This window comes from Hylobates moloch, unplaced genomic scaffold (genome assembly GCF_009828535.3).
Source record: "Hylobates moloch isolate HMO894 unplaced genomic scaffold, HMol_V3 SCAFFOLD_3, whole genome shotgun sequence".
Lineage (NCBI taxonomy): Eukaryota > Metazoa > Chordata > Mammalia > Primates > Hylobatidae > Hylobates > Hylobates moloch.
In genome coordinates this window covers 157,280,359-157,306,469 of record NW_026652278.1, presented here as the reverse complement: position 1 = coordinate 157,306,469, position 26,111 = coordinate 157,280,359, and the positions used below count along the sequence as shown (strand labels likewise).

General features: G+C 39.6%; 1 protein-coding gene across 1 annotated transcript in view; it reads right to left on the bottom strand.

The window, feature by feature from the left end:
* PALLD (palladin, cytoskeletal associated protein) overlaps positions 1–26,111 on the bottom strand; it is a 439,505-nt gene that overhangs the window by 280,312 nt on the left and 133,082 nt on the right. Inside the window, exons 2-3 of the mRNA XM_032174072.1 lie at positions 7,531–7,709; positions 4,909–4,960 (exon numbers count right to left, since the gene is read on the bottom strand). Of these exons, the coding sequence (XP_032029963.1) occupies positions 4,909–4,960; positions 7,531–7,709 (231 nt within the window). The remainder of the gene's footprint in view (positions 1–4,908; positions 4,961–7,530; positions 7,710–26,111) is intronic.

Genomic DNA, 26,111 nt, shown 5'->3' with positions numbered 1-26,111 from the left:
GTCTGTGACAGAATAGGTTAAATTAAAAAAAAAAACAGTTCAAAAGAGTAGATACAGCAAAATTTAAGTACTCACATGTAGGAAAAAAATTGGAAAGATAAAGATATTAAGAGTGACTTTCATAAGGCAGTGGGATTAGACATGCTTTTTTATTTTTATTTTTTGAGACAGGGTCTCACTCGGTCACCCAGGCTGGAGTGCAGTGGTGCCATCCCAGCTACTTCTGCCTTCACCTGCTGGGCTCAAGTGACCCTCCCACCTCAGCCTTCCAAGTAGCTGGGACTACAGGTGTGCACCACCATGCCTGGCTATTTTTTAAATTTTTTGTAGAGATGGGGGTCTCACTATGTTGCTCTGGCTGGTGCTGAACTCCTGGACTAAGTGATTTTTCTGCCTCAGCCTCCCAAAGTGCTAGGATTATAGGCATGAGCCACCATGCCTGGCCTAGACATGATTTTTATATCTTCTTTTTATCCGTACATTTTAGCTTTTTAAAAATAAAAATACAGTATTTAAAAATAATGGCCTACACTGTGTGCTAGGCACCACCCCAGTGGATTAACCCACTCAACCCTTACAACAATCTAATTTTCTCCAAATGAAGAAACCAAAGCATAGAGCCATCATAAAATACCATGAAAGATTATTTTAAAATAGATAACACGAAGAATGGCCAAAGCTAAACTGGTTTAGCTTTTCTCCAAAAGTTTTCAAAAGCCAGTGAATGGAATCTCTGCCTAGAGAGGCATGGCAGTGGTCCTGGCACCAAGGGCTTTACCCTATGTGGTTATTAGGAACAATTCCACATTTCACATCACAGCACGCTTCACAATGTCACTTCAAAGGGGCACACATTTTATCTGATTATTCGTAGCACTGAGAACCTGTGTCAAACAGGACCTGCCAATCTGCCTCATGCTGGTTCCCTTCCCTACCTTTTTAATGCTGCTCTGCCCTTCTCTCCTCCTGACCCCAATCCTCTTTATCCACAAGGTCCGGTTTAATCCAGATTCCTTCATCCCACATTTCAGGGCCACCATCTTGCCCTCTTTGGAGCTCATAAAGCTACTCATTTTACAGTCTGTGTAATTCATTTTACAATCACAGGAGGAGGCAGTGGTGGAAACTTGAGATGTCTGTTATTTATTTTACATGTTTACATGGATCTTTCCCATTTATATAGGAAATTCTTGAGAATCTCTCTCTGCCAGCTAGTTCTTGAGGGTACCCTCTCACCATCTAGTACAGATTCCATTTCCTTTCCCCATCTTACTCTCCTCCCTCCTGCATGATGTATTTTTCTCTCTTGCACTATCTTCTTCAGCCTATAAACATATTCTAGTAACTCCTGCCTGAAAACACACACACTGTAAAAACCATCTTTTTGACCCCATGCTCCACTCCGGATACCAGCTCCTATCTCTGTTGGCAGTTAAGCAAAACTTCTCCAACAAATATGTTATTTGCTGCTTCTCTTTCCATATTTCACAAACTTTTCTCAACCAGTACCATTTGATCTTTAACCCTGTTCAGATTCCTCAAGCTCCTCTTGCTAAAATCGCTGACAACATCCACTGTTGCTGACCCCAGTGGTTTCCTCCTGGCCCGCATCTGATTGGAGCTCTCAGCAGCAGCAGACACAGCTCGCAGCCCCCTCTTCTGGAAACCCTTTCTCTTGCCTTCCCTTAACACCATTCTGCCTGGTTTCTCTCACACCCTGGGGGCTTTTCTTTCTTATCTTGTTTGCTGGCAACTCCTCTTTCAACAGGCAGGAGTATCCCAGGCTCAGACTCAGATCCCTTCCTCGTCCCCATCCCCTCTTCCTCCCTAGCTGATCTGACTGGAGGTGTGTCCGGTTCCACAGCTTTAGTTACCATCTATATTCTGATGCTCCCCAAATACAGCATTCTCACCCTGTGCTCCAGACATCTATGTTTATATCTGCAACTACCGGCCTGACACATCCACGTGGCTAGCTAAGTAGAGATTTCAAACACAGCATGTTCGGGCTGGACGCAGTGGCTCGTGCCTGTAATTCCAGCATTTTGGGAGGCCGAGGTGGGTAGATCACTTGAGGTCAGGAGTTTGAGTCCAGCCTGACCACCATGGCAAAACCCCATCTTTCCTAAAAATATAAAAATTAGCCGGGCATGGTGGCTGGTGACTGTAGTCCCAGCTACTTGGGAGGCCGAATCAAGAGAATCACTTGAACCCAGGAGGTGGAGGTTGCAGTGAGCCGAGATTGCGGCACTACACTCCAGCCTGAGCGATAGAGCGAGACTCCCTCTACAAATACACACATACACACACACACACACACACACACACACACACACACCATGTTCAAAAGACAGCACTTAATTCCTTCTGTCCCCAATCCTATTCCTTTTCCGTCTTCCTCATTTCAGAGATTGACACCACTGTCCTCACAAATAGTATAGCTGAATCCACAGTCATCCCTGATTCCTTTCCTCCCTTCGCCTCCACATAGAACCACTGCAGGGCTTTGGGCCTGCCTCTGAACCCAGCTCCAATCTGACTCACTCCCTCATCTCCGCTGTATCCTCCTGAGGCACCCGCATCTCTCCTCTGTCCTGCTGCAATAGGCTTCTACCAACCAAAGTGTCAGTTAGAAAACATGAATCAGTTTAAACTCTCCATGATTTTCAATTTTATTTAGCCAAACTAACAGTGACTATAGGCCCTGTGTCCTGCGTACCCCAGCTACGGCCCACACCTCTGAGCTACCTCCTCCATCTGATGTTCCAGTTACCCTGGACTTCTTCCTGCAACCTAGGCACATCTGGCTGTCCTCACCAGGGCATTGTTCCCTTGGTCTGGAGCACTCTTTCCCCAGCCTTCCCTACTGGCTCCTTCTCAGGCTCCTATCAGAGACCAAATGTCATCTCTTTGGAGCAGCCTTCCTGATCACCGCATCCCATCAGCCACCTTTATTTCTTTCACAGCACTTGCCGCTGCTGGAATGCCTCATGAGTTTACTGGGTTACTCTGACCCCCTTCTGGAGTGTTCGTGCAGTGAGGGTAGAGGCCTGCTTGTTCCCTGCTGTGTGTCTCCAGGGTGAACCACTGCCTCCCTTACAGTAGTCACTTGCTGTATTCTTGAGAATGACCGAAAAGTGCTCAATTATATGCCCTGAAAAATGCTGTGCTCAGATCTGAAATCCTGTTGCGAGATGAAGGCAAGGAACTGTAGCTGCCCCAGTGATGATGAGTTTGTTTGGATTTTATGCTGTAGGGTAGAGGGCAGATTCAGGAGTCAGACTGCCTAGGTTTGAATCCTTGACTCCCAGGCGTGTGTGTGTGTGTGCCGTGTGTATATGTGTGATCTTAGTCATTGCTTAGCCTCTTAAAACTTCAGTTTCTTCAACTATTAAATAGGGTAATTTTTAGTTTTCACATAGGAGTGAGAACATGCAGTGTTTAACTTTCTGTTAAAAAAGTTAATCTCGGCCGGGTGCGGTGGCTCATGCCTGTAATCCCAGCACTTTGGGAGGCTGAGGCAGGCGGATCATGAGGTCAGGAGATCGAGACCATCCTGGCTAACATGGTGAATCTCCATCTCTACTAAAAATACAATTGGCCAGAGGTGGTGGCAGGCGCCTGTAGTCCCAGCTACTCGGGAGGCTGAGGCAGGAGAATGGCATGAACCCGGAAGGCGGAGCTTGCAGTGAGCCGAGATCACGCCACTGCACTCCAGCCTGGGCGACAGAGTGAGACTCCGTCTCAAAAAAAAAAAAAAAAAAAAAAGTTAATCTCATAGAAGTGAAAAGCAGAACAGGGACTAATGGGGTTGGAAAGGAGAAGGAGAAGAGAGGATAGGAAGAGACTGTTAAAGGATACAAAATTACAGCTAAAAGTGTAAGAGGAATACATTGTTCTAATGTTACATACCACTATAGGATGACTGTAGTTAAACAATAATACCTTATATGGTCTTAAATAGCTAGAAGGAGGATATTGAGTGTTCTCAACACAAAGAAATGATGTTTGAGATGATGGATATGCTAATTACCCTGATCTGATCACTATACGTAATATGTATCAAAGCATAACTACATACCCCATGAATGTGTACAATTATTATTTGTCAATTTAAAAAAATAAAAAATTTTTAAATGGAGTGATTTTTGTAAGGATGAAATGAGGTGTTCTCTGTAAAAATGAAGAACAGTGCTTGGCTCCTAGGTGACACTAAATGAATGCTAGCCACTGTTCTTAAGCTCTAATTTCTTTTGTATCATTCTAAAACTTGATGCATGAGACAGTGGAATTTAGACAGTTTCTAATTAGTACGTTGTTAAACTTTTAGAGAAGGCTTTGCTGAGATTTTAATTTCAAAAAGAAACCTTTCCACCCTCTGACAGATAGGCTGCCAACGACAGGTGATGTAGTAATAACATGCTTCAGGAAGCAATTCAGTAGGAATATGGGTGAGTCTAATTTAGTGCTAGAATAAGTAAAATATAAAGATTTCTTACTTTGAGTCATAAGTTGAGGCTAAGAATTTATCTGAGGTTCTCTCCCACTTCACATAACTGTTCTTAGGGATTAAAACACTAAAATCTTTTGTTTTTTAAAAAATCATTCATATTTCACAAGGCCAAGGAGCCAGTTTTCTAAAGCACTTGTTGGGCTTAGCAGGCTGAATCTTCACAACTCTTCATTCTTGATATGTCCAGCTTCCTTAACCTCCCTTCAATTTATCTAAAGTCACTTATGATCTATCTATAGTCAGAGGTACCCAATGGCGTCGGATGTCTCACTAAGTTCAGCAGTGTCACATGAAAAGCTGTGCACTGCAAGAAATCCACTATCTCTGTTGAAGTCCCGAATATGAAAGATATGTGGCATATAGAACTAGAGGGATATTTTTCTCATATTCAGTACCTCAGGCAGATGATTTGAAAGGACTGGCCGAAGAGGACTGGCAGTTCAGAGGCTTGTATACAGAAGAACCACATTTAAAGTTAAAGATCAGTATAGTGAGAGTTTGAGTCTATCCCAGTTGGATTCTGCAGCTGGTTTCAAGAGGCAGTGAAATATCTCATTTTATAGTATATATATGATTTTATATATATCTTATATATCATGCATTTAACTTATATAAGTTCTTAAAATGCTTTCGATTTCTCTTATACCACTTGTTATAATATTACTTTATCATTTTACAATCTGTTTTTTTTTTTTTCTTTTTTTTGAGACTGAGCCTCGCTCTATCACCCAAGCTAGAGTGCAGTGGCATGATGGGTAGCTGGGACTACAGGTGCCTGCCATCATGCCCGGCTAATTTTTGTATTTTTAGTAGAGACGGGGTTTTACCATGTTGGCCAGGCTGATCTTGATCTCCTCCTTGGCCTCCCAAAGTGCTGGGATTACAGGCGTGAGCCATTGCGCCTGGCTTTTTTTAAAAAAATGTGTTTATCTGCTGTTAGATTGAGAACTCCTTGATATCAGGGATTGTCTCTTAACCACATTTATACCTGCACCGTGTGGCACTTAGTAGGGTCTTAATAAATGTTGGTTAAATTAAGTTGACAGGCTTTTACTTAAATCCAATGTGATTTCATTTAATATTTGTAGTATGAAAGCAGCACATCCCAAAATTTATCATATTTCTAGCAATCTTGCAAGCAAATAAAGAATTTCATTTAAAAGTGCTCTATCTGAACTTGGAGACACATCTGATCATCATTAGCAGACAGGATTTTTATGGACGTTTAAGTTCCCTTCACTGTATTTTAAGATGCCTTAAGAAGTTTGCTACACAACTCACCCCTGAATAATACTGCTAACTTATTAGTGAAATTTTAAACATCTTTTTGTCATTCATTTTTCATTCATGCAGCATTTTGAAATACCTATCAGTATGATAGAGTGGTTAATGTGGGCCCTGGAGCAAGACTGTCTTGGTTCAAATTCTTGTGTGACTTTGAACAAGTTTCTTCTACCTCTCTGGGCCTCAGTTATAAAAAAGGAACACTAATAATACCTCGCAGGCTACGGCAAAGTGTAAATGATTGTGTGTGTGTGTGTGTGTGTGTGTGCATTTTGTAAGTGTCATGTAAGTATTAGTTGTTACTACATATAAAATGTTTGTTTTTATTAATAGGACAAGGTCCCTTGAGGCACTCCAAGATGTTTGCTACCAAAGGTAATATGGAGGATCCTTTCACTGAAAGTAAAGGTACATACTTTGAGTCATCAGTAATCGTTACCTTGTATTTTTAAATTTTTCTCTTTTTTTAAGAGATGGGGTCTTGCTCTGTCTTCCAGGCTGGAGGGCAGTGGTGTCATCATAGCTCAATGTAACCTCGACCTCAGAGGCTCAAGCAATCCTCCCTCCTCACCTCCTCAGCCTCCTGAGTAGCTGGGAGTACAGGTACACACCACCAGGCCAGGCTAACTTTAAAAATTTTTTTTTTTTTTTTTTTTTGTGTGTGTGTGTGTGTGTTTGTTTTGTTTTTTTTTTTTTTTTTAGAGACAGGGTCTCAGTATGTTGCCCAGTCTGGCCTCAAACTCCTGGCCTCAAGTGATCCTCCTGCCTCGGGCTCCCAAACTGCTGGGATTACAGGCATGAGCTACCTCACCGACCCTACTTTTAAAGCTAATTATTGTGGGTCAGTTCTTGAAGGAGTTATAAATGGTGGCTCACATCTTGCCTTCTTCACCTCTACATAATGAAGATATTGGTGCTATTAAACAGTTAAAAAAAGTACAGACCTCAAGGATTTTAATATTTTCCTTTCTATATTTTAACCATTATTTTTAAAGCAACCTATTAACAGAGCACTCATCAATTTATGGATTTAGGAATAGTATAAATACTACAGTGCTTAGAACACTTCCAACTATTCTACATTATTGGTATTGATCAAAACACAATAAAAATGTAAAATATAATGCTTTGATATCAAGTTTTTCAACTCCCTGGAGATTGAATCCTGTCAAAAACGAACAGAACAACAGAAATAGCCCATTCTCAGCTTACCCCTCTTTAATACAACATTGATTCTTGAATATTCTCACCTAGTGATTGCAAGTTTATAGTACATTTAGAAGGAATAATGGGGTCTTAACAAAAGAGGCAAAATTCTAGAATTTAGTAAAAATGAGAACATTAAAAAGTATTAAATCACTTAAAATTCTCATGAATGACTTCCTGAGTCATTTATCATTTAACTTTGCTTGATATGGTATTTCAATTATGTTTCTATGCTTCATTTACTAGAGAAAGACAAAAGTAATTTGGATACCTTACATTCTAAATAATTCAAGTTAATGGAGTGGAAACATTCTACATTAAAAGGAACAAATGTTGACATCAGAGATAGTTGATGGGTACCTAAATGTCGGAACAGTTCAATTTATAAAGGTTTTCAGGGAAATGAAGTTTGAATTAGAACGCCATTGTGACATTTGCATTGGAAAGGCACATTTGCACGCCCAAGATACTGGAGTGATTAGACCATTGACACCCTTTTATCCCCCATTACCAGGCACCCTCCTTACCTTCAATGAACACCTCAGCAGATGTTGTGTCTGAGCCGCTGGGATTCGTAGCCAGACAGGTGTAGCGGCCTGTGTCGTCCTCAAAGGCCTCTGCTATGATCAGGGTATGGAGGTCCCCTCCCTCACAGTGGATTTGAATATCAGGAGTGTTGTGCAGTTCTTTCCCTTCACAGAACCATCTGCAGGCCAAATGGAGGTCAAAGGATAGGAGGGAAAGAAAGGAAATGGTGATGTTTAAAACAACAAAGCAGAAGTGAAGGCTGGTTGCTATGCAAAATGATGTTTGTTTGATTAAAAAAAAATCAATGTCAGTGTTACTAATGGAAACTCTACAATTTAGACTGTGAAATTAATGACTAGACAATTCCCATCGGTTTTCTTTGTAAAGCATCTTGTACATTTTATCAACCCAAGTGACGCTGTCAAACTCAGAAAGACCGTTTCAGTTATAAAATAAAAGGAACAGAAACTCAGCGTCTTATAAAATGCTTTATAACAAATACCTCCTCCATTTATTACAATTTTATCTATTAGTCTTATCTAAAGAAAAATAGAAAAGTAATATAAACATTATGCTCAAAATATTTAATATATGAAAAGAAACTTATCATCATGTTAAAAAATCACAGGCAGCAATATTTTTGTTGACCTTAAGACTTCTGATCAGCTGAGCAGTAACAGATTTAATGCCTTCCACATTTCTGATGTTTACAAAACTTTCTAGCAGACCGCCTTGGCCTCCAAGATGTGGGGAGATATAGCAGTTGTGCTATAATTCATTCTTGCTGGTCAGCACTTTTCCTTTCCCAAACAATCAGGTCCTTCGTGTGGGAAATTTCAGGCTGCCAGACTGTTTGAACACAGGTTCTCTCACTCTCTCTCCTCTCTTCCCCCAGCACCTCAAATTCTCAGTAACATTGGTGGCCTTTACATTTTGCCAAGAAACAAACATACAAACAAAACAAAACAAAGCCCAAAGCTGCCCTAAGAAAAACCCCAAATGGGATTTATTTTTAAAGAAATGTGTAGAAATCTGCCACTTACAACTAAAAGGACTGAATTCTCCAGGAAAATATTGTCCATTTAGCTCTTAATGAGCACTTAGAGATTTTCTCTAAGTCTAGTTTCTTATAAAATTACTTGGATTTCACATCCTTTTGTGAAATATGACACGGAAGACATTTTTTTCTGTATTTAGAGTAGAATAATATAGGTTTTTGTCTAATTTAATTTGAAAATAAAGTTAATAAAGCAAATGAGTTTGCTAATGCTCTGAGTATCAACCCCAGAAACCATGCTCAACAGTAAATATGTGATTCCCACCAAAGAAGAGATAAGACCTGGGGAATTAAAGAACATACAATTATCAGCCAACTGAGCATTCCATGCAATGCAAACCATATTATTTTGGGGGCAACTGAGCAGGACAGTATTTCTTGATTCTGGCGCACTGTATGGTTTTCTTTGTTGTCATAAAGTCTTGATGAACTTTCCAGCCCAGAGTCATCCTCCAGTCTCTTTTTTTTTTCCTGTTATCTTTCCAAAGCCATAGTCCAGCTCCTCACCCATTAGGATTAACTGTGGCTTTAGTGTTTTAATTGGTCTCTCCATCACCAGCAGACTATAAATTCTTTCTATATTCTGTCATCAGATTAATGCTCTTGAGGTTTTTCCCTACATACATCATTCTCTAAACTTCAGATCTGTCACTGTGGGTTTTCATATAACTTGGCCCTACCGTTTTCTTATACTAATCCTCTGTTTCTGTCGAATATCTGCATGGACTTACTGCTCCTTACATAGCCCTCAAATATTACCTACCTACTTTTCTGTGCCCAGATTTTCTTCTCCTTGGAATTATCTCCTTGCCCTCTTCATTAATCCCATCTAGGAACTACTCTTCCTTAAGACCAAGCTAAAGGCATCTTCAACAGACTAAATAAACTGAATATACACTTACAGAGCTTCTTCTATGTGTGAAGAACTGCATTACCTACTACAGGTAATAGAAAAAATAATGCCTGCTAAACTCTGAAACTAGTTGAGTTTGTCTGTCTGTACTGTGAATTAGAGTGTTTCTACCTAAAAAAGATATAAACCACCTATTGGGGGAAAATGAAGCATAAAAAAATGCAACAGAGGTTCAATAGAGAGAAGGATTCGTTTCTTTTGGTTAGATGTACTCCATAGGGAAACCTTTGCTTACTAAGTGACTAGTATGTTGTCCTCTAACTTAGCGAACTTACAGCCTGCAAGCCTACTGCCTGTTTTTATATGGCCCTTGAGCTAAGAGTGGTTTTTATACTTTTAAACTTTTATACTGAAGTTAGCTCTTGATGGGCCTTTCTAGCCTATTGGAATGTAAGTTTTTCCAGGGTAGAGGCCTGGTCTTATATTAACTTACTCTCTGGGTTCTAGCACAATGTTTGGCATATGAATGTATTAAGCATGCCTTTTAATTTTCAGTGTCTCTGCTGCTTTGGCATGCAAGGGACCAGAGATATAATATACCTTTTTAAAAAATGGTTGCTCAGGAGGTTAAGGCAGGAGAATGGCATGAACCCGGGAGGCGGAGCTTGCAGTGAGCCGAAAAAATCAAAAGAAGAAGAGTATCTTGTGACATAAAGTTCACATTTCAGAGTCCTTAAATAAGGTTTTTTTTTTTTGGTGGGGGGTGGGGAACATAACCATGCTCATTCATTTACATATTGTCTATGTCTGCTTTTGCATTATAGTCACAGAATCAAGCAGTAGTTGCAACATACTATATGGCCCTCAAAGCCCCAATTATTTAGTATCTGGATCTTTATAGAAAATGGTTCCCCACTCCTGCTTTTTGCTCCTCAAAGTGTGGTCCTGAGGCCAGCAGCATCAGTAGCACCTGGAGGCTTGTTAGAAGTGCAGTATCTTGACCCTCACCCCAAATCTACTGAATCAGTTCAGATTCCCTGGGTGATCATGTGCACTTTAAGAAGTGTTGGTCTGATAAGTTCTGGACCAGAATGACCCACCTCACAGAGTCTTGGCTCTCCATCCAGGTTGCTCACTTGTTTAACATAGCAACAATTTTTTTTTTTTTGAGATGGAGTCTCGCTCTGTCGCCCAGGCTGGAATGCAGTGGTGCGACCTCGGCTCACTGCAAGCTCCGCCTCCCGGGTTCATGCCATTCTCCTGCCTTAACCTCCTGAGCAACCATTTTTTAAAAAGGTATATTATATCTCTGGTCCCTTGCATGCCAAAGCAGCAGAGACACTGAAAATTAAAAGGCATGCTTAATACATTCATATGCCAAACATTGTGCTAGAACCCAGAGAGTAAGTTAATATAAGACCAGGCCTCTACCCTGGAAAAACTTACATTCCAATAGGCTAGAAAGGCCCATCAAGAGCTAATTTCAGTATAACATGGAAAGTTAAGCACCATGGTTGTGATAAAGACAAGGTGTCAAATCCATCAATACATTTAAAGGTCCAATGTGGGCCTGTGATCTCAGAAACATGATTGTATCCTAGTATATTTCAAGTAAGCTAAGGCATTAACTACTTGCACCCTTCATCAAAGAGTTTTCTACATCATTTTGTGAAATATTTTTTAACACAATCATTAAAAATACACTCTTACATTTAACCAAAAACCCTTGACATTTTATCTCCTCATACAGATGAGGAACCTGAACTGGAAGGCTAAATGACTTTCCTAAAGTCACAGTTGAGCCTCTTTGCTCTGCCATTGCTAGTTCTATTGAGCAAATGACCCTAATCATAGATCAAACACACACTGATCTAAATATTGGCCAGAAACTATGCTGCCCTTTTTGTTTTTAGGGAGAGCCTGCCATCCAAATATTTGCAGGGTTTTTTTTTTTTCCTCCTCTTCTTGGGTCACACCCTAACTTACCACATTTTAACAACGTAGAACTGGCGACTTGACAGGCACTTACGTCAACAATTGACTTTCCCTGGCTGTCAGTTGCTTTCCCTGAAAGCAATATGCATGGCTCATGCTAATTATTTTACTTATACCTTACTGGGCAAATTTATTCTTTTCTCTGCATTATTTCTTCTATGTGTTACAATCTGAGATGCTGTTTCAATTTTATTCACTGGGCTGGAGAACAAAAAGCACCCATATTTAAAAAGCAAAAACAGGTCAGCCTAGTGGTTTACAAGCACCAATCATTTTGCCATATGCAGTTGCTGAAGAGTTTTATTACATAATGAACCATTTCAGATGACTAAATAGATGAGTTAGACTGAGGCAGAAAATGCATTCATTGTCTTAACTTTTCTGCCAGTATTAAGGTATATTTCAAGCACTTCATTGCACTTACCGATTATTTTCTTTAGCCTTAAACTTATCATTATCACTCAGTTTATAATTAGTCTTAATTTATTTTTTTAAAGTACAAATTCCATGGAAGAAACAGGACAGAAAAGCATTCTGTAACATATTCATGGGTTGTTAGCAGGTACTCAGTGGGAACAAATTTCATGGTCAAATAAGGTTAGTAAATGGCTGGATTGAGACAATGTTAAACAAATTTCTTTGCTGCAGGCCTTCCCAGGGCTTTAAATAAGGAAATGTGAATTGCAAACACCAAGGAGTGAGATGTAATATGTATGTAGCATTTTACAAATCTATTAGAGCACAGATTTCTTCACTATTTGTTATTTCATCGGATGCATGTTCTAAAGTAAAGTGGGGCTGATAATAAATATTTTAAAGCATCAACTATGTTCAATACTCTATGGATCAATTTTAAAAGTTAAAAATTGCATTTTTTTTAAACAATCAAGAAGCAGTTGATTTCTAGTTCGGGAAATTGGCATAAATGCGTTTGATATCAAATAATGGCATGAGGAAACAATACAGACGATATATATCAGAAAGAGACAAATGATCAATTGTCAAATGAATGAGGTGAATTATTTTTGAGTACAGAGAGAAACATACAAAAAGAACATAATTTTGCACGCATTCAATTTTGCATCTAGGACATTGCTGACCCTGCAGGGCCTGCCCCTCCCAGGGTTAGCCAGTTCCTAGAGGTGTTAAAGACCCTCCAGGGAGCGTGCCCTCCATATGCAAACTAACCAGTCCAGAGCCCACACACTCAGCATTCCCTCTATTTGGCTCTCATACTCAGGGTCACAACTTCCCTTCCCACATCAACCCAGGGCCAGACACCAGACAACCAGAAACAGCCCCTATGCTTGAGAAGCCACTGAAATTACTCAAAACAGGCAGTTCCAACCCTGAGTACCTTGCCTCACCTATCCCTTTCCTGTGGGTCCCTAGGCAAAGACTCCTGTCCACATTTCCCCCTTGCTCCTTGGCCTTCTGACTGACCCTGGCACATCCCCTGCAGTCCCCTGTGGTGCAGCATGCCCCCTCCTCTTGGGAACTACGAATAACAAACTATTTAGTATCTTTCCAATGACAGTCATCTCCTAATCTGTTGACCTCACCATATCCGAATAGCAGTCAAACCTATATTTTCAAACAGGGCACATGGCCATTGAGCTTATCAAAGAATATGCTTACAGATGAAGAAAGGACTGAACAAGTAGTTTAATATCGGCCACAGTTTGTGCTTTAAAATATATATGGAGAGAGGGTTATAGACTTTCACCAACTCAAACTGAAGTGCATTTAAAAAGCATAAAATTAAACTGAAAATAATCTAGTTAGTGCATATATGAGAAAAGGAAATCTGCCTCATCCACTCTTTATGTAGCTGATTAAAGACACATCACCTTCTTGTCTAAACTAAGAGAATCTTAGAGTTTTGAAGTTTTGGCACCACACACTGGACGAGACGGGTGTGCTACAGTCATGTTTGTTTAGTTCAGTTTCTCAAAGGTCATAATTCCACTAGCTTCCTGGCAAAGAGCTCAAAACATTTACTATTCTCTAAAGAGGTAAATGGGAGGAGATCTGTTGGTTAAATTTTGACCTCTTGAAGTTTTTCTCACATTAAATTCTTGTTGCTGATGTCATTTGGGGAAAGAAATACTAGGGTGACAAGCTAAACTGTGAAACATACAAAATATGATGAAGTATAGGTTTGGTAAATGCATGGCACAGGCAAGGAAACTATCCCCCTTCTTCCTGTGGCAGACGTCACTCACTCATCAGAATGTTCTTTGCTAGTGAGATGGAATGTCTGAGAATCCTCAGCACAGCTGTTTTAAGGCTGCAAAGCAACTAAAGTTGAAGGTTGAAATGAAACACATTTTGCCATCCTCAATTTGATCTCTTTCTAGGGGATACATTCTCGCTTTCCTCCAGATCCTGAAAGCCCTGTTTAATTGTTATGGGCTAAGAGTGGAGAGGGGTTTGATTGAGAGAGGAGCGTGGGTGGAATGTGGCTAAGAGAGAATCCACTCAAGTAAAATTTGACTTGAGAACCCCCTCGGACATTTATTCATTCCATTTTGAATACCTGGAAGCCTTTTATCTAGTGAATAGTATCTAGGTAGCATATCAAAAAATTAAAATCTTATTATCTACATTCCCATTCTGAACTTCTGATAAATTTCAACTTCAATCACATTTTTTGTTTTCTGCCATAAAATCATTAAAAATATGTAATTATGATCTCATAATTAGGATGAAAAGATCATACAATATTTGGGAACAATGACAATTCTTGAGGACTTATAGAAATTCAAATTAAGGGAAAGAGAATATTTATTGAATGCATATTATATGCAAATATGACCTTATTTTATTTTCACAAGTACCTTGTGAAGTAGTTGTCATTATATTTTTAGATATAGGCAACTCTCATTTATCTATAGCAATTAAAAATAAGAACAAAAACAATAAAAACCACGCAGTCTCCAAATTTTCATTTTCCTTAATGCTTTTGGCTTTCATCTTTCATCAAAACATGTATCTATGGATAGATACATGTTTTAACAAAGCCTACTGATTCCTCCTCTTTAATTTCTAGTGCAGCTGTTAAATAGCTATGTAATTGCCACACAAACAAGGAGCTGAGAGAAGCTGGAGAGCCAAACCTTGCAAAATTAGTGGGCATGGTACATGCCCCTTCAAAAGAATTAAGTTGCCAGTATAAGAATAAACCAGTTGGGACTGGCTGTCAGATTTCAAGACCAAAAGCAGCGTATGAAAATAACCTTGTACTAATTGGCAATAAAATGTAAAAGGATTAGAAGATGTAGTCTTACTCATTCATTCATTCATTCATTCATTCATCAATCAATTATTCATTCATTCATCAAGGGGCTTTTTTCACTTCAACTACAATGCAGGAACTGACTGGAAGCATAGATGTCAGCTAAGCCAGGTTTCTTAGTTCACGAGACTAGTAGCAGGGGCTAACAGAGAAGAAAATCCAATTGTAGACATAACGAAATACAATGACTATATTTTACTTAATGAGCTTAGATTTTTCCATCACATAGAAACCTGTGCTGTGCCAGGCGTGGTGGCTCACGCCTGTAATCTCAGCACTTTGGGAGGCCAAGGCGGGCAGATCACGAGGTCAGGAGTTCAAGCAAGACCAGCCTGGCCAGCATGGTGAAACCCCGTCTCTACTAAAAATACAAAAATTAGCTGGGCATGGTGGTGCATGCCTGTAGTCCCAGCTACTCAGGAGGCTGAGGCAGGAGAATGGCGTGAACCCAGGAGGTGGAGGTTGCAGTGAGTCAAGATCCTGCCACTGCACTCCAGCCTGGGTGACAGAGTGAGACTCCGTCTCAAAAAAAAAGAAAGAAAGAAAGAAAGAAAGAAACTTGTACTGCTGCAAAAATCTTTCAAAGTTGGGTATAGCTTCATACTTATAGATTAAGTTTCTTTGGATATAATACTCAGGTTGAAATCAATTTGTTGGAGAGGAGATAATATTCACCAGTCTTGAATTTTCCTTGTTCATAAAGGATTATAGCACATAAAAGGAAAAAGGATTGTAACATTATAGTTCTGTAAGATGGCATATTTCTTTATACTATTCTGTGCTGGGATTTTGAAATTGTTTTTTATAATTATGTATACATACGTGTGTGTGTGTGTGTGTGTGTGTGTGTGTGTATTGTTGTTGTTGCATAATGATTCCTCCCTCCCCATAAAGATTTTCCAAACATTCCAGCTTAAAAATGAGATGGTGCCAAAAATTCAAGGATCACATTATCGCACTAGCAGGATGTGGCTGGATTGAAATTCAAGAAGGTGTTTTACATGAAAATGTTCAATATGTAATTGTTCACTTTCTACATTTCAAGGTGAGGTTAAATGTGACTGCTGACTTAGTCTGAGTCCGGTTGTTAAAGGAGAGTGGCTGTGTCTGTCCACAGTCCTAGGGCCTTTTTGGTTAGGGATCAAAGGGTCAGGAGGATAATTAAAATCAAGGGGCTGCAGCTGCTTCAGACCAAATGGCTGTCCTTGAAAACCACCAGTCACTTCCATTCTTGGGTGGTGTAAGAACATTTAAAAATTCACCTCCCTGACGTGGTCTAGTAATATCTTTCTCTTGTGACCCTGGCAACTGTCAGTGGGGCTCAGAGCTGTATACTGGAGCTGCAGTACACATCTGGGAATGCTCAGAACACTTCGATTCTCCAAGATAGGGTCATGAGTGTTGATTTTTATGATAATAAATTCATGATTAATGAAAGGAACCAACAAATCACTGCAAAGTCTAAGATACACTTTCTAGTATAGAATACAAATAGCTTATGTTAAAAAAATCACATATGGCATCGCTTGGCTTACAAGTTGACTAGCAGTATCTATTTTAATACTAACACTTAGCAGGAAATATAGATTTTATGAGTGACAGTTTCTTTTGGCTATCTTTATTTTATTGAACCACAACTACGTATCATGAAAATTCTCTGTGCACTGTATTTTAAACATGTGGCTTTTAAAATGAAACAAATCTGACTTATAACACTTATAAAGTTTCATCAGTGAATCTTGGCTAATGTTCTCCAACTTTGCTGAGCAAAATGGTAAATGTTAAAAGCCAGTTAATGGAAACGATCAGGTGCTTATTAAATAAAAGCCTTTAAAAACTGTTGAGTTTTTATTTTCTCCTTTAAATCAATTCCTTTATGCTCGAGGGGAAACGAGGTTATGTTGAAAGATGTCTCTCCGGCTGGGCGCAGTGGCTCATGCTTGTAATCCCAGCACTTTGGGAGGCTGAGGCGGGCGGATCACAAGGTCAGGAGATTGAGACCACGGTGAAACCCCGTCTCTACTAAAAATACAAAAAATTAGCCTGGCGTGGTGGCGGGCGCCTGTAGTCCCAGCTACTCAGAGAGGCTGAGGCAGGAGAATGGCGTGAACCCGGGAGGTGGAGCTTGCAGTGAGCCGAGATTGCGCCACTGCACTCCAGCCTGGGTGACAGAGCGAGACTCCGTCTCAAAAAAAAAAAAAAAAAAGAAAGATGTCTCTCCATCTTTTCCTCACAACTTCACTGATTTGTACTTCCTGACAAAATTTATCTTCAAAGGGACGTCACGGATGATGTCAGGATGGCAAATTTAGCCCCCAGCTGCCTCCTCCTCCCAAAGCACATGCAACCACATGGCTTCATGAAGTCCATACTTGAAGAAAACTGAAGCAACCAGTTTCTGTAATGGTATAATAATGAAAATAAAGGGTAGGAAAAAACCCCAGAGAGATAAGTGCTTCAGCAACGGTTATATTTTCCAGGTGTTCCTTTTCCTCAAAGGAATGGCAGTGGTCTGCCACGAACTGGAGAACCACCAAAACAAAATTTGAAAGTGATGCCCAAGATAAGTTTTGTTGCTGCCTAAGCTCCAAGTCAGGCCATCTGTAAGTATTGCATTTCATACATCCACAATGAAACACTAATTTTTATGGAGTATTTTTTGTCTTGTCACCAAAGATTTCTTAATTTTTTACATGTGTTCACATTAACCACATGACACACTATGTTTATTCTGTCATGTGGATTTATAGGCAGACTGAAGTGAAATTAATCGTTGTCTAAATTTACTATGGCTATAATTTCATGACTGCTTAGCTCGAAGGCCCATAGCTAAATTTGTGTGGACAACAGATGTACTTTAACCTTATGGCCCCAAAGAGACCAATAAATAGATTGGCTTTTTGAAATTCAAAGCCCAGGAAATAATAAAATAGAATTTGAACCAAAACCAGATTCATGTCTAGCAATTCTTTCCTCAAATAACCACTTTATCTCCTAAGGAAAAACGATAAAATAGAAGGATGAACCAGCCCAGATAAAACTAAACTATGAAAATGATTTTGTCTTGCCTTTTTTTTTTCTTTTTGACCATGAGAGGTAGCTTAGTGTCTGACACTAGGAATATATAGATATTTATTTATCATATTTTAAAAACAAATACAGGCCGGGCATGGTGGCTCATGCCTATAATCCCAGCACTTTAGGAGGCCAAGGTGGAAGGATCACTTCAGCCCAAGAGTTAGAGACCAGTCTGGGCAAGATAACAAGACCCTGTCTCTACAAAAAAATTTTTGAAAACTAACTGGGCATGGTGGCACGTGCCTGTAGTCCCAGGTACTCGGGAGGCTGAGGTGGGAGGATCACTTGAGCCCAGGAATTCGAGGCAGCAGTGAGCTATGATTGTGCCACTGCACTCCAGCCTGAGTGACAAAGCAAGATCTCATCACATAAAAACAAAACCCAAAAAAACAAAACCAAATAAAACCCCCCCCAACAACAAAAAACCAAAACCTATAAAAATAGATAAGTGAAATCTACTAAATATCTGTGCTGCCAGAAGCTATTAAAATCTTAGATTGCTTCTAATATTTTCCTCATTGGTGATGCCGTGGAAAGGACCTAGGACTTGGAGTCAGCAGTTCTGATGAAGCAGCCTCATTGTCTGGGGTAAATACCCAGGGTTCGTCATCGTTTTGCGCCAAAAAGATTAAGGACATGGACACACACAAGGAGTGGGTTTAGAAGCAAAGGTTTAATAGGCAAAAGAAAGATAAAGGAGAACAGCTCTCTCTCTTTTGAGACAGAGGGGTTCCCGAATGGGAGTGCACTGGATTTTATAGGCAGGTTTGAGGTGGCGGTGTCTGATTTACGTAGGGCCCACAGATTGGTTGGACCAGGTGTGACGTTTTGGGAAGGCTGGCCACCCCACCCTAATCTTATTATGCAAATGGGCTTTCCACTTGGCTAGCCCATGTTGTCTGCTCCTTGCTGTACATGTAGCTGGCAAAGAAAAGCGAAGATGGAGCTGCCATTTTGAACATGCCTAGTCCCAGGTGCCTGTTCCTATTGGCACAACTGCTGGCATTCACCCATGCAAGCTTCCCGCTTGCTTGTCTGTGTCTGCAGCTCGATTTTATAGGCTGCTCATTAGTATAATTTTGGGGCTGCTTTTCATTAAAAGGAAAACCTTACCGAGGACTCCTATACCCTCACTATCTGCCTAAATAATTTCTTCTTAACTCCTATATCACTGCGTTCCGGTTTTGCCTGGTCCATAGATCAACTAAGTCGACTGTGGTCCAGTCATTCTCTCATTTGGGGCTATAGTTTCCTTATTTGTGAAATGCAAGGAATGGGCTAAGACTAGATTTTCCTCAAATGTGTACCAAGAAACTGGTTCTGTAGCAAGTTGACAGATAACATTGAAAAGGTTTCTGTGGCCAAATAGGTTTACCAAGCACTGGGTTAAACAAAGTTAAACATCTGTCAGAAAGTTAAACAGAACTTTTTAGAGCTCTGTGCCAATATACACTGAATTTCTGAGGGAGAAATATGGCAGGCATCATTCTCAATCTTACTGGACCATGGAACATGTGTTCTGTGAATCATGTTGAAGGATCAGTGTTCTGGGAACACATTTTGAAAACACTGGGTTGGATTATCACTAAAACCTCATCTGGCTCTATAGTGGTGACATTTAATACCTAGCATACATTTTACAACTAGCTTTTCTGGAGCTTATGGCAGACATCAGTAATACGGCAGGCCCTATATCCCACTGATCCCCAACTCGGTTTCAGAGCCCTTCTCCAATGATGCTAGGGACAGCCACTACCAACCAATTAGTGTTGGCCCCTGAGTTGAAACATATTTGCTATGCCTCTTTTAACAGTCTATGTTTACGTATAATTTGCTTACACAGGAATTAATGTGAAATGTTGATTTCTAATCTCTCACGTATCCTTGACTGTTAATTCCAAGAATTTTCTATTTTTTTAAATAAGCTGCCATTTGGCCACGGCACATGAAAATACTGGATTTTCCCCCACAATCTGGATATGCAGGGTAAACATATATTGCCCAAGCCAGGACATTTCTGAGAATGAAATAGGTAACCATTGATAATTATAGGAATAAATAATAACTGTTTTGGGTAAACTAGAATGGGCAGTTGTCCTACTTAACAGCTGATTGCAAGAGCAAATAAAAAATGTCATTTTGGCACTAGTGAATATTATGGCTTTTTGCAAATGTGACTCATTCCCATGAGTAGACAGAAGTACATTTCACAATCTGTGAAGGAAAAAAGGTTCCCACCCCATCTGTCACTCATTCACAAATTCTCAAGTTACACTTATTAGCTAAAAAAATAGATTCATCCTCACCAATTCTCTATGCAAGTACAAAAATAAGTCAGCATGACCTGACAAGCCACACTTCAAAGTCACCTGTATTGTGAAAATTTGTATTGAATGCTTTCAAGGCTTCAAAGCGTTGGGGGTGGGGGGTGGGGGGAGAATGGATTATAGAGAGCTTGAGAATGAGAAATTGCGTACATAAATCAGCTAGAGGTGCACATTCAGCTATTCTGTTGCTACAATTACGGCAGGTAATTATTAGCTATTGTTGTAACTTGGATTACATTCCAAATGGGATAAAATGGGAGATGCTTTATCAGACAATGCTGTCAGCCTTCTGTGCATTTGGAACCTGTCCACTGAAATACAATGATCACCTCAGAATTATGAAACTCAAAAGGACTAAAGCCAAACTAGGCAAAGGGGCCGCAGCTCCTGTTGGTGTCTTCGACTCTGTGGAATTGCAGAAACCCACGTAAAACAGTTCATGTACAGACTCCTAGAAAGCCCAGCAGTTAGTTCTTTGCATTTAACAAACAATTACATCCCATACAACTTTTTTCCTTAGCAATGGAAGAACTTTCCCCAAAGTCAAAGGACAGGAGATGTCCCTCAAAATTTCCCCGAGTTCATTAGTGAAACCCCCAGTTCCTTGCCTTAATCTATGTAATCATGACTAAGAATATGGGAGGAGAAAACTGAATGGAAGAAGAGATTGAGAATGAGAGGAAAATGCCTTACTTTTGGAAAAAGCTAAAACTTTAGAATTCAAAAGCCTTCGCTGCTTTATTTTTCATCTGTTCTCCAAACGATGCTTCAGTTGGTTGAGGCTCCCTCCACAGAGCCAAGTTCAATTGCTCAGGGCAAGGAGGACAGCCAGATTTGGTGGTGATTCTATCAGAGGCTGAAGAAGAGCCTCCCTTTGCAGAGTTCTGGCTCTAGTCTAATCTAATGGTGTTCAAATGTGGCTAGCGTGGTCTCTGCGGAACCACAAAACAGGCATCTCAAACAGGGCATGAGTGCACACGAAGTTAAACTGTAAACTGCCCCATCAGTCAATAATTGTATGTACAGAAATGGGTTCACTTTCTTTTTCAAGGGTTTTCCCAGCTAACTCCTTTCAAAGCCACCCTCCTTCCCGAATGCTTTTCCCTTGTTCTTATTCTGTGTTCCTTCTAGAAGTTCATGTTTAGAGGTCAGCTTTCCAAGGAGAGCTATGATAAATGAAGTATCCACTGAGGACAGAACTCTTTTAATTTGATAACGAAACATTAGAGGTAGAAGGAATTATATTCTTAGCAGGTAGCACTTATAGGCCTTGCACCAACTATTCTGGCTAAAATTGTGAATGTCTTCATTTTTTAAAAAAGTGAAATTACACTATTACACACACACACACACGCACACACACAGAAGTAGCCATATACATATATGCCTGGATTTAACATCTGACACACTCCTTGAATCAAGGTCCTGAAAGATTTGCAAACATTCTGCAAATGCTGCCTCCTTTTCTTGTTCTAGTTACACAGGTAATTCTCTAAGTAACACCTGTCCTCCTCCCAATCATTTTGATCAAATACATACTTTTGACTGTGTAGACAAGTGAGCCGTTGTCCAAGAAGGCTGCCTCCACTGCTTCCCCTGAAAGCCTGGGTGTGCGGAGCTGCAGCAGAGCGGGGAGGGGCCTCAGGTGTGTGAGCAAGAACAGGAAGTCAGGACTAATTACACCTTGTTTTATTTGGCCATTTGAATAACGAATAAAATGTCATGTTTCATTTCAGTTGGTTTTTCACAGCAAATTGCCTAAGGCTGACATTTCATTCTATTAATAATAGACTAGATTTTGTTTTTAAAAGTAGGAAAACTAGTGTTATGACTTGATACAGATTTAGATCTTTTTCTTTGAAAAATAGTTTTCGTTACGTCATGATGAAAATGTTCTTCTTTCTGACTACAATTAGAGCCTCACTACCTGTCTACAGTCCATCATTTTGTGCTGATATCCTGTATGCCCCAAAGCAACTGTGATCTCACAATGCACAACTTTTAAAAATTGGCTTCAGAGGCACTTAGAGACTTGGCAAAAGACAAAAAATACACCTAACACCCCTTCCCTCCTCCCAAAAAAAAAACAACTCTAAAGCTATTACATGGTGTGGTGGGGAAGAGGTGGAATTAGAAAAGAAGGTTTTAGCATATGATATTTACTAGTTTCAGGAAATTGTAATAGTTCCTTTGCTTGCATAAGCAAATAAAAATGTATATTTTTGTATTTAAAAATATCACTGATGAGCCATGTGTAGTCCCAGCTACTTAGAAGGCTGAGGTTGAAGGATTGCTTGAGCCCAGGAGTTTGAAGCCAGCCTGGGCAACATAGTGAGACTCTGTGTCTTAAAAAAAATAATAATAACTGATCTCACGCCTGTAATCTCAGCACTTTGGGAGGTCGAGGTGGGCGGATCACGAGGTCAGGAGATCGAGACCATCCTGGCTAACATGGTGAAACCCCCTCTTTACTAAAAATACGAAAAATTAGCTGGGCATGGTGGCGGGCACCTGTAGTCCCAGCTGCTCAGGAGGCTGAGGCAGGAGAATGGTGTGAACCCGGGAGGCAGAGGTTGCAGTGAGCTGCACTCCAGCCTGGGAGTCTCCAGACGAGACTGTCTCAAAAAAGAAAAAGAAAAACAAACAAACAAACATACAAACAAAAAATTGATAATGGCTATATGTGTTTGCTGTGAAGGAAAAGAACAGCATACTCAAAGGTTGTCTTGTGGATCAATATTCTAGTTATCAGAGCCCAATATGTGTATAGCAGAAGAGCTAGATAATGTGATCTCTGCCTCAGCCATATCTCTCCTTGGGGCTCCCAAGAACTGTCTGTGACAAGGAGGACAGGTCAACAGCTTTCAAGTCTGTGTACATTGTGAGAAAGTGTTTCCTCACTACCTTACCATTCTGGCAATTTATAGATGTTGGGAAAATTAAAAATTAATCTGTACTAGAAAAAGGTGGAGAGGTCCATCCTATATGTAAACGCTATTTACACACCTGCCTTTTTGCAATTCCTTTGGACAAAAATGATCATAGTCTCCCTATAGCCTTTAGTGTTCCATTGATCCACTGTTTTTCCAGGTTGTTTGAAATTGGACATAAAAATAGTTGTCTGGGTACTATGTTAGGTCTATGCTGAAGGAACTAAAAAAAATTCCCTGAGGTTTCTTATGGCTAAAATTATTCCATATGTTCAAAGATGAAATAGATCAAAATGGCTTAGTAAGTCCCCTGTCACTAGATGCTCTGAAGAGGAAGAAATAATTGACAGAGGTGTTGTAAAGAAAATTCAAGAACTAGATGGATGATTCCTTGAGGGACTATGATGACTGGTGCTATCATTTTTCTTTTAGCAAGCATGACAACTGATGGCTGAAAGTGGGACAAATCATCTAATGCCTGGTGTGCTGAATACTAAAGAATGGCACAGTCCTCTTAATTATGATGCATTTATTAGATTAGCCTAATTTAATTAAGATAATGCTGGAGATTTCCAGGGGCTTTCTAATTAGGATGGTTTACTGGGGACACATTAGCGGTAAAATAGAGCTTAGATTCAGCACACACACAAAAATACTATGATGTTTCCCTGTTTGCATCACAAAACATATTTTAAATAATGCTTTCATTCTTTGTACAAAAACCTGAATCAATATCTGACATTTCCTCTCCTAGGAAAGCCTTCTAAACTTAATCATAATCATTCGTAACTTCCTTTGTACTAAAGTTTCCAATGTTTCTTCCCAAGGTTCATGTTTTAGCCTTATTTCATTGATGTAGAATCTCTAACTTTAAAATGTTTGTGTTAATCTGCACATTGTGCACGTGTACCCTAGAACTTAAAATATGATTAAAAACATTAAAAAAAAAATAAAAATGTGTTAGGAAATCACATGCTAAATTCAGATCCAATGTGGTGTAATTTAATTTTTCAAAGGCTCATTTGAGAGCTTTGAAGAGATTTTTTAAACGTTGTTATTTAACCAAAGAATCAGTTTCATTAAATTTATTTTCACATGTACATATTTTGGTAGTTTCCTGAATATCCCACCCTTTCCCCCATTTTTATATCCTTTCTGATTTTTCAGCATTCTTCTTAGGGAAGAATCTCATGCTTATCACCTATAGAGTAAAGAAAATCATGATTTCTGCTTGGGATTGGCACACACATAAGACTACCTGTTGGGAAAGAAAAGTGCTTTTCACTGCTCAGGGAACGCTCTGCCATGGTCACGTGGTATGTGAGGCTTCACAAGCGACATCTGCCCCTCAACATTTTAACCCTCAGAGCCTACCCTCCTGAGAGGGTGTGGAGTGTTGAATCTGCCTCTGCCCCATCAGCTATGCTCAGTGTTGAGAAGCCAAAACAAAAACAAAGCAAACAAACAAATACAAAAAAACTAAAGGAAAACCAGTCCCTTAGTTGGTTGTACAGAATCACTATTTTTAGCTATTCGCTTTTGTTCAAAAACAATTCTTTCCAATAAGAGATAAAATTTGCATTTTTGTTCAAGTAAACATAACATGCAGATATTCATGGTTATAACCTCTCATTTTTCTTCTTTACTCTGTCACTGAGGAGAAGGAGTAGAAATTCTTCCCTCCTCCCCTACCTCTTCTTGTAAAGCATCATTATGTCATTATGATTTCTAAGTGGCTAAGAACTAAAGTACTTAATAGCTCTAAAATTCTGCTGGGATTAGAGGTTTTCTGGCCAGTGAATAAAGAGCTAACCTTGGGGTGGGGGAGGGAAAAAGAGTTCCATCTTCAGAGATTCTGTTTTAATTGATCTGAGGTCGGGCCGGGCTTTTTTGTTTGTTTAATTGATACATGGTGACTGTTCACACTTCTAGGGTGTAAGTGGGATTTTGATGCGTGTGTGTGACAGGTAGTGACCCAGTTAGAGTGACCGGCATGTCCCTCACCTCAAACATTTATCATTTCTTTGTGTTGGGAACATTCCAGATCTTAAGGAAAAAAAAGAGTTAACCTTGGATGTTACAAAGAAAATGTTAAATCTGTTGCCAAGCCATTTACTGCAATGTTAAAAGCTAAAGGAACCAGTTTACCCCACACTCTTGAGCCTAATGATGCAATTGTAACTAGTATACTGAGGAGGTGGAACAGCCTTCTAACACTGCTTTAGAAGTGATTTATTGATCCCTGAGCAATAATTCTTTAGCGATTCATATAACCAGAATTTATAGATTTATTCCTAACCTCAGGAAAAATTGACTTCATTCTTGAACCTTTTGCCTTCTTGCATCAATCTTGGAATTACAATTAGCTAAGTTTACTTATGATCCTGAAAAGGCACTTTCCAAACTTCTTGTGACCAAAATCTGATTTTCTAAAGTTTGGATTATATCACTTAGTCTTTAGAAAGCCATCTGTAAATACATTTATGTAGTTAGCAAATAATATCATCAGACTGTACATATTTTACATAAAGGAGGAAAGAAAGGGATATTCAGAAAGCACTATTACACTTGGTAATACTGTTATACAAATATGATATGCATAGGGCATGAGGGTTCTTGGTGGAGATGGTGGCAGGGGATGGGTACAGTTTTCCAGTTGGGAGCTATGTGAACATCTAAAAGGAAAATGAAGATATTTAAAATACAAGCCAAAACTCATAATATTGAAAATTGCTATAACCAATGTGGGAATATAATTTGGTGTAAGCTGTTAAAAAGAGAATTTGACAAAATTTAGGATACATATACAATTGACCCAGCAGTTTCATTTCTAAGAAGTTGTGCTTAATTTACTCACAAAAGGACACAAAGACACAGGAAAGACAAGAATGTTCATTTCAGCACTTTTCACAAAGGAAAACACTAAACTTGCCCTAAATGTCCATCAAAAAGGAAATGGCCATTATGGTATCCTGCATAATGAAATACTATGCAGCGTTTAAAAAGAATGTTAGATGCAGCTGTCAACAATATGTTGCAGAC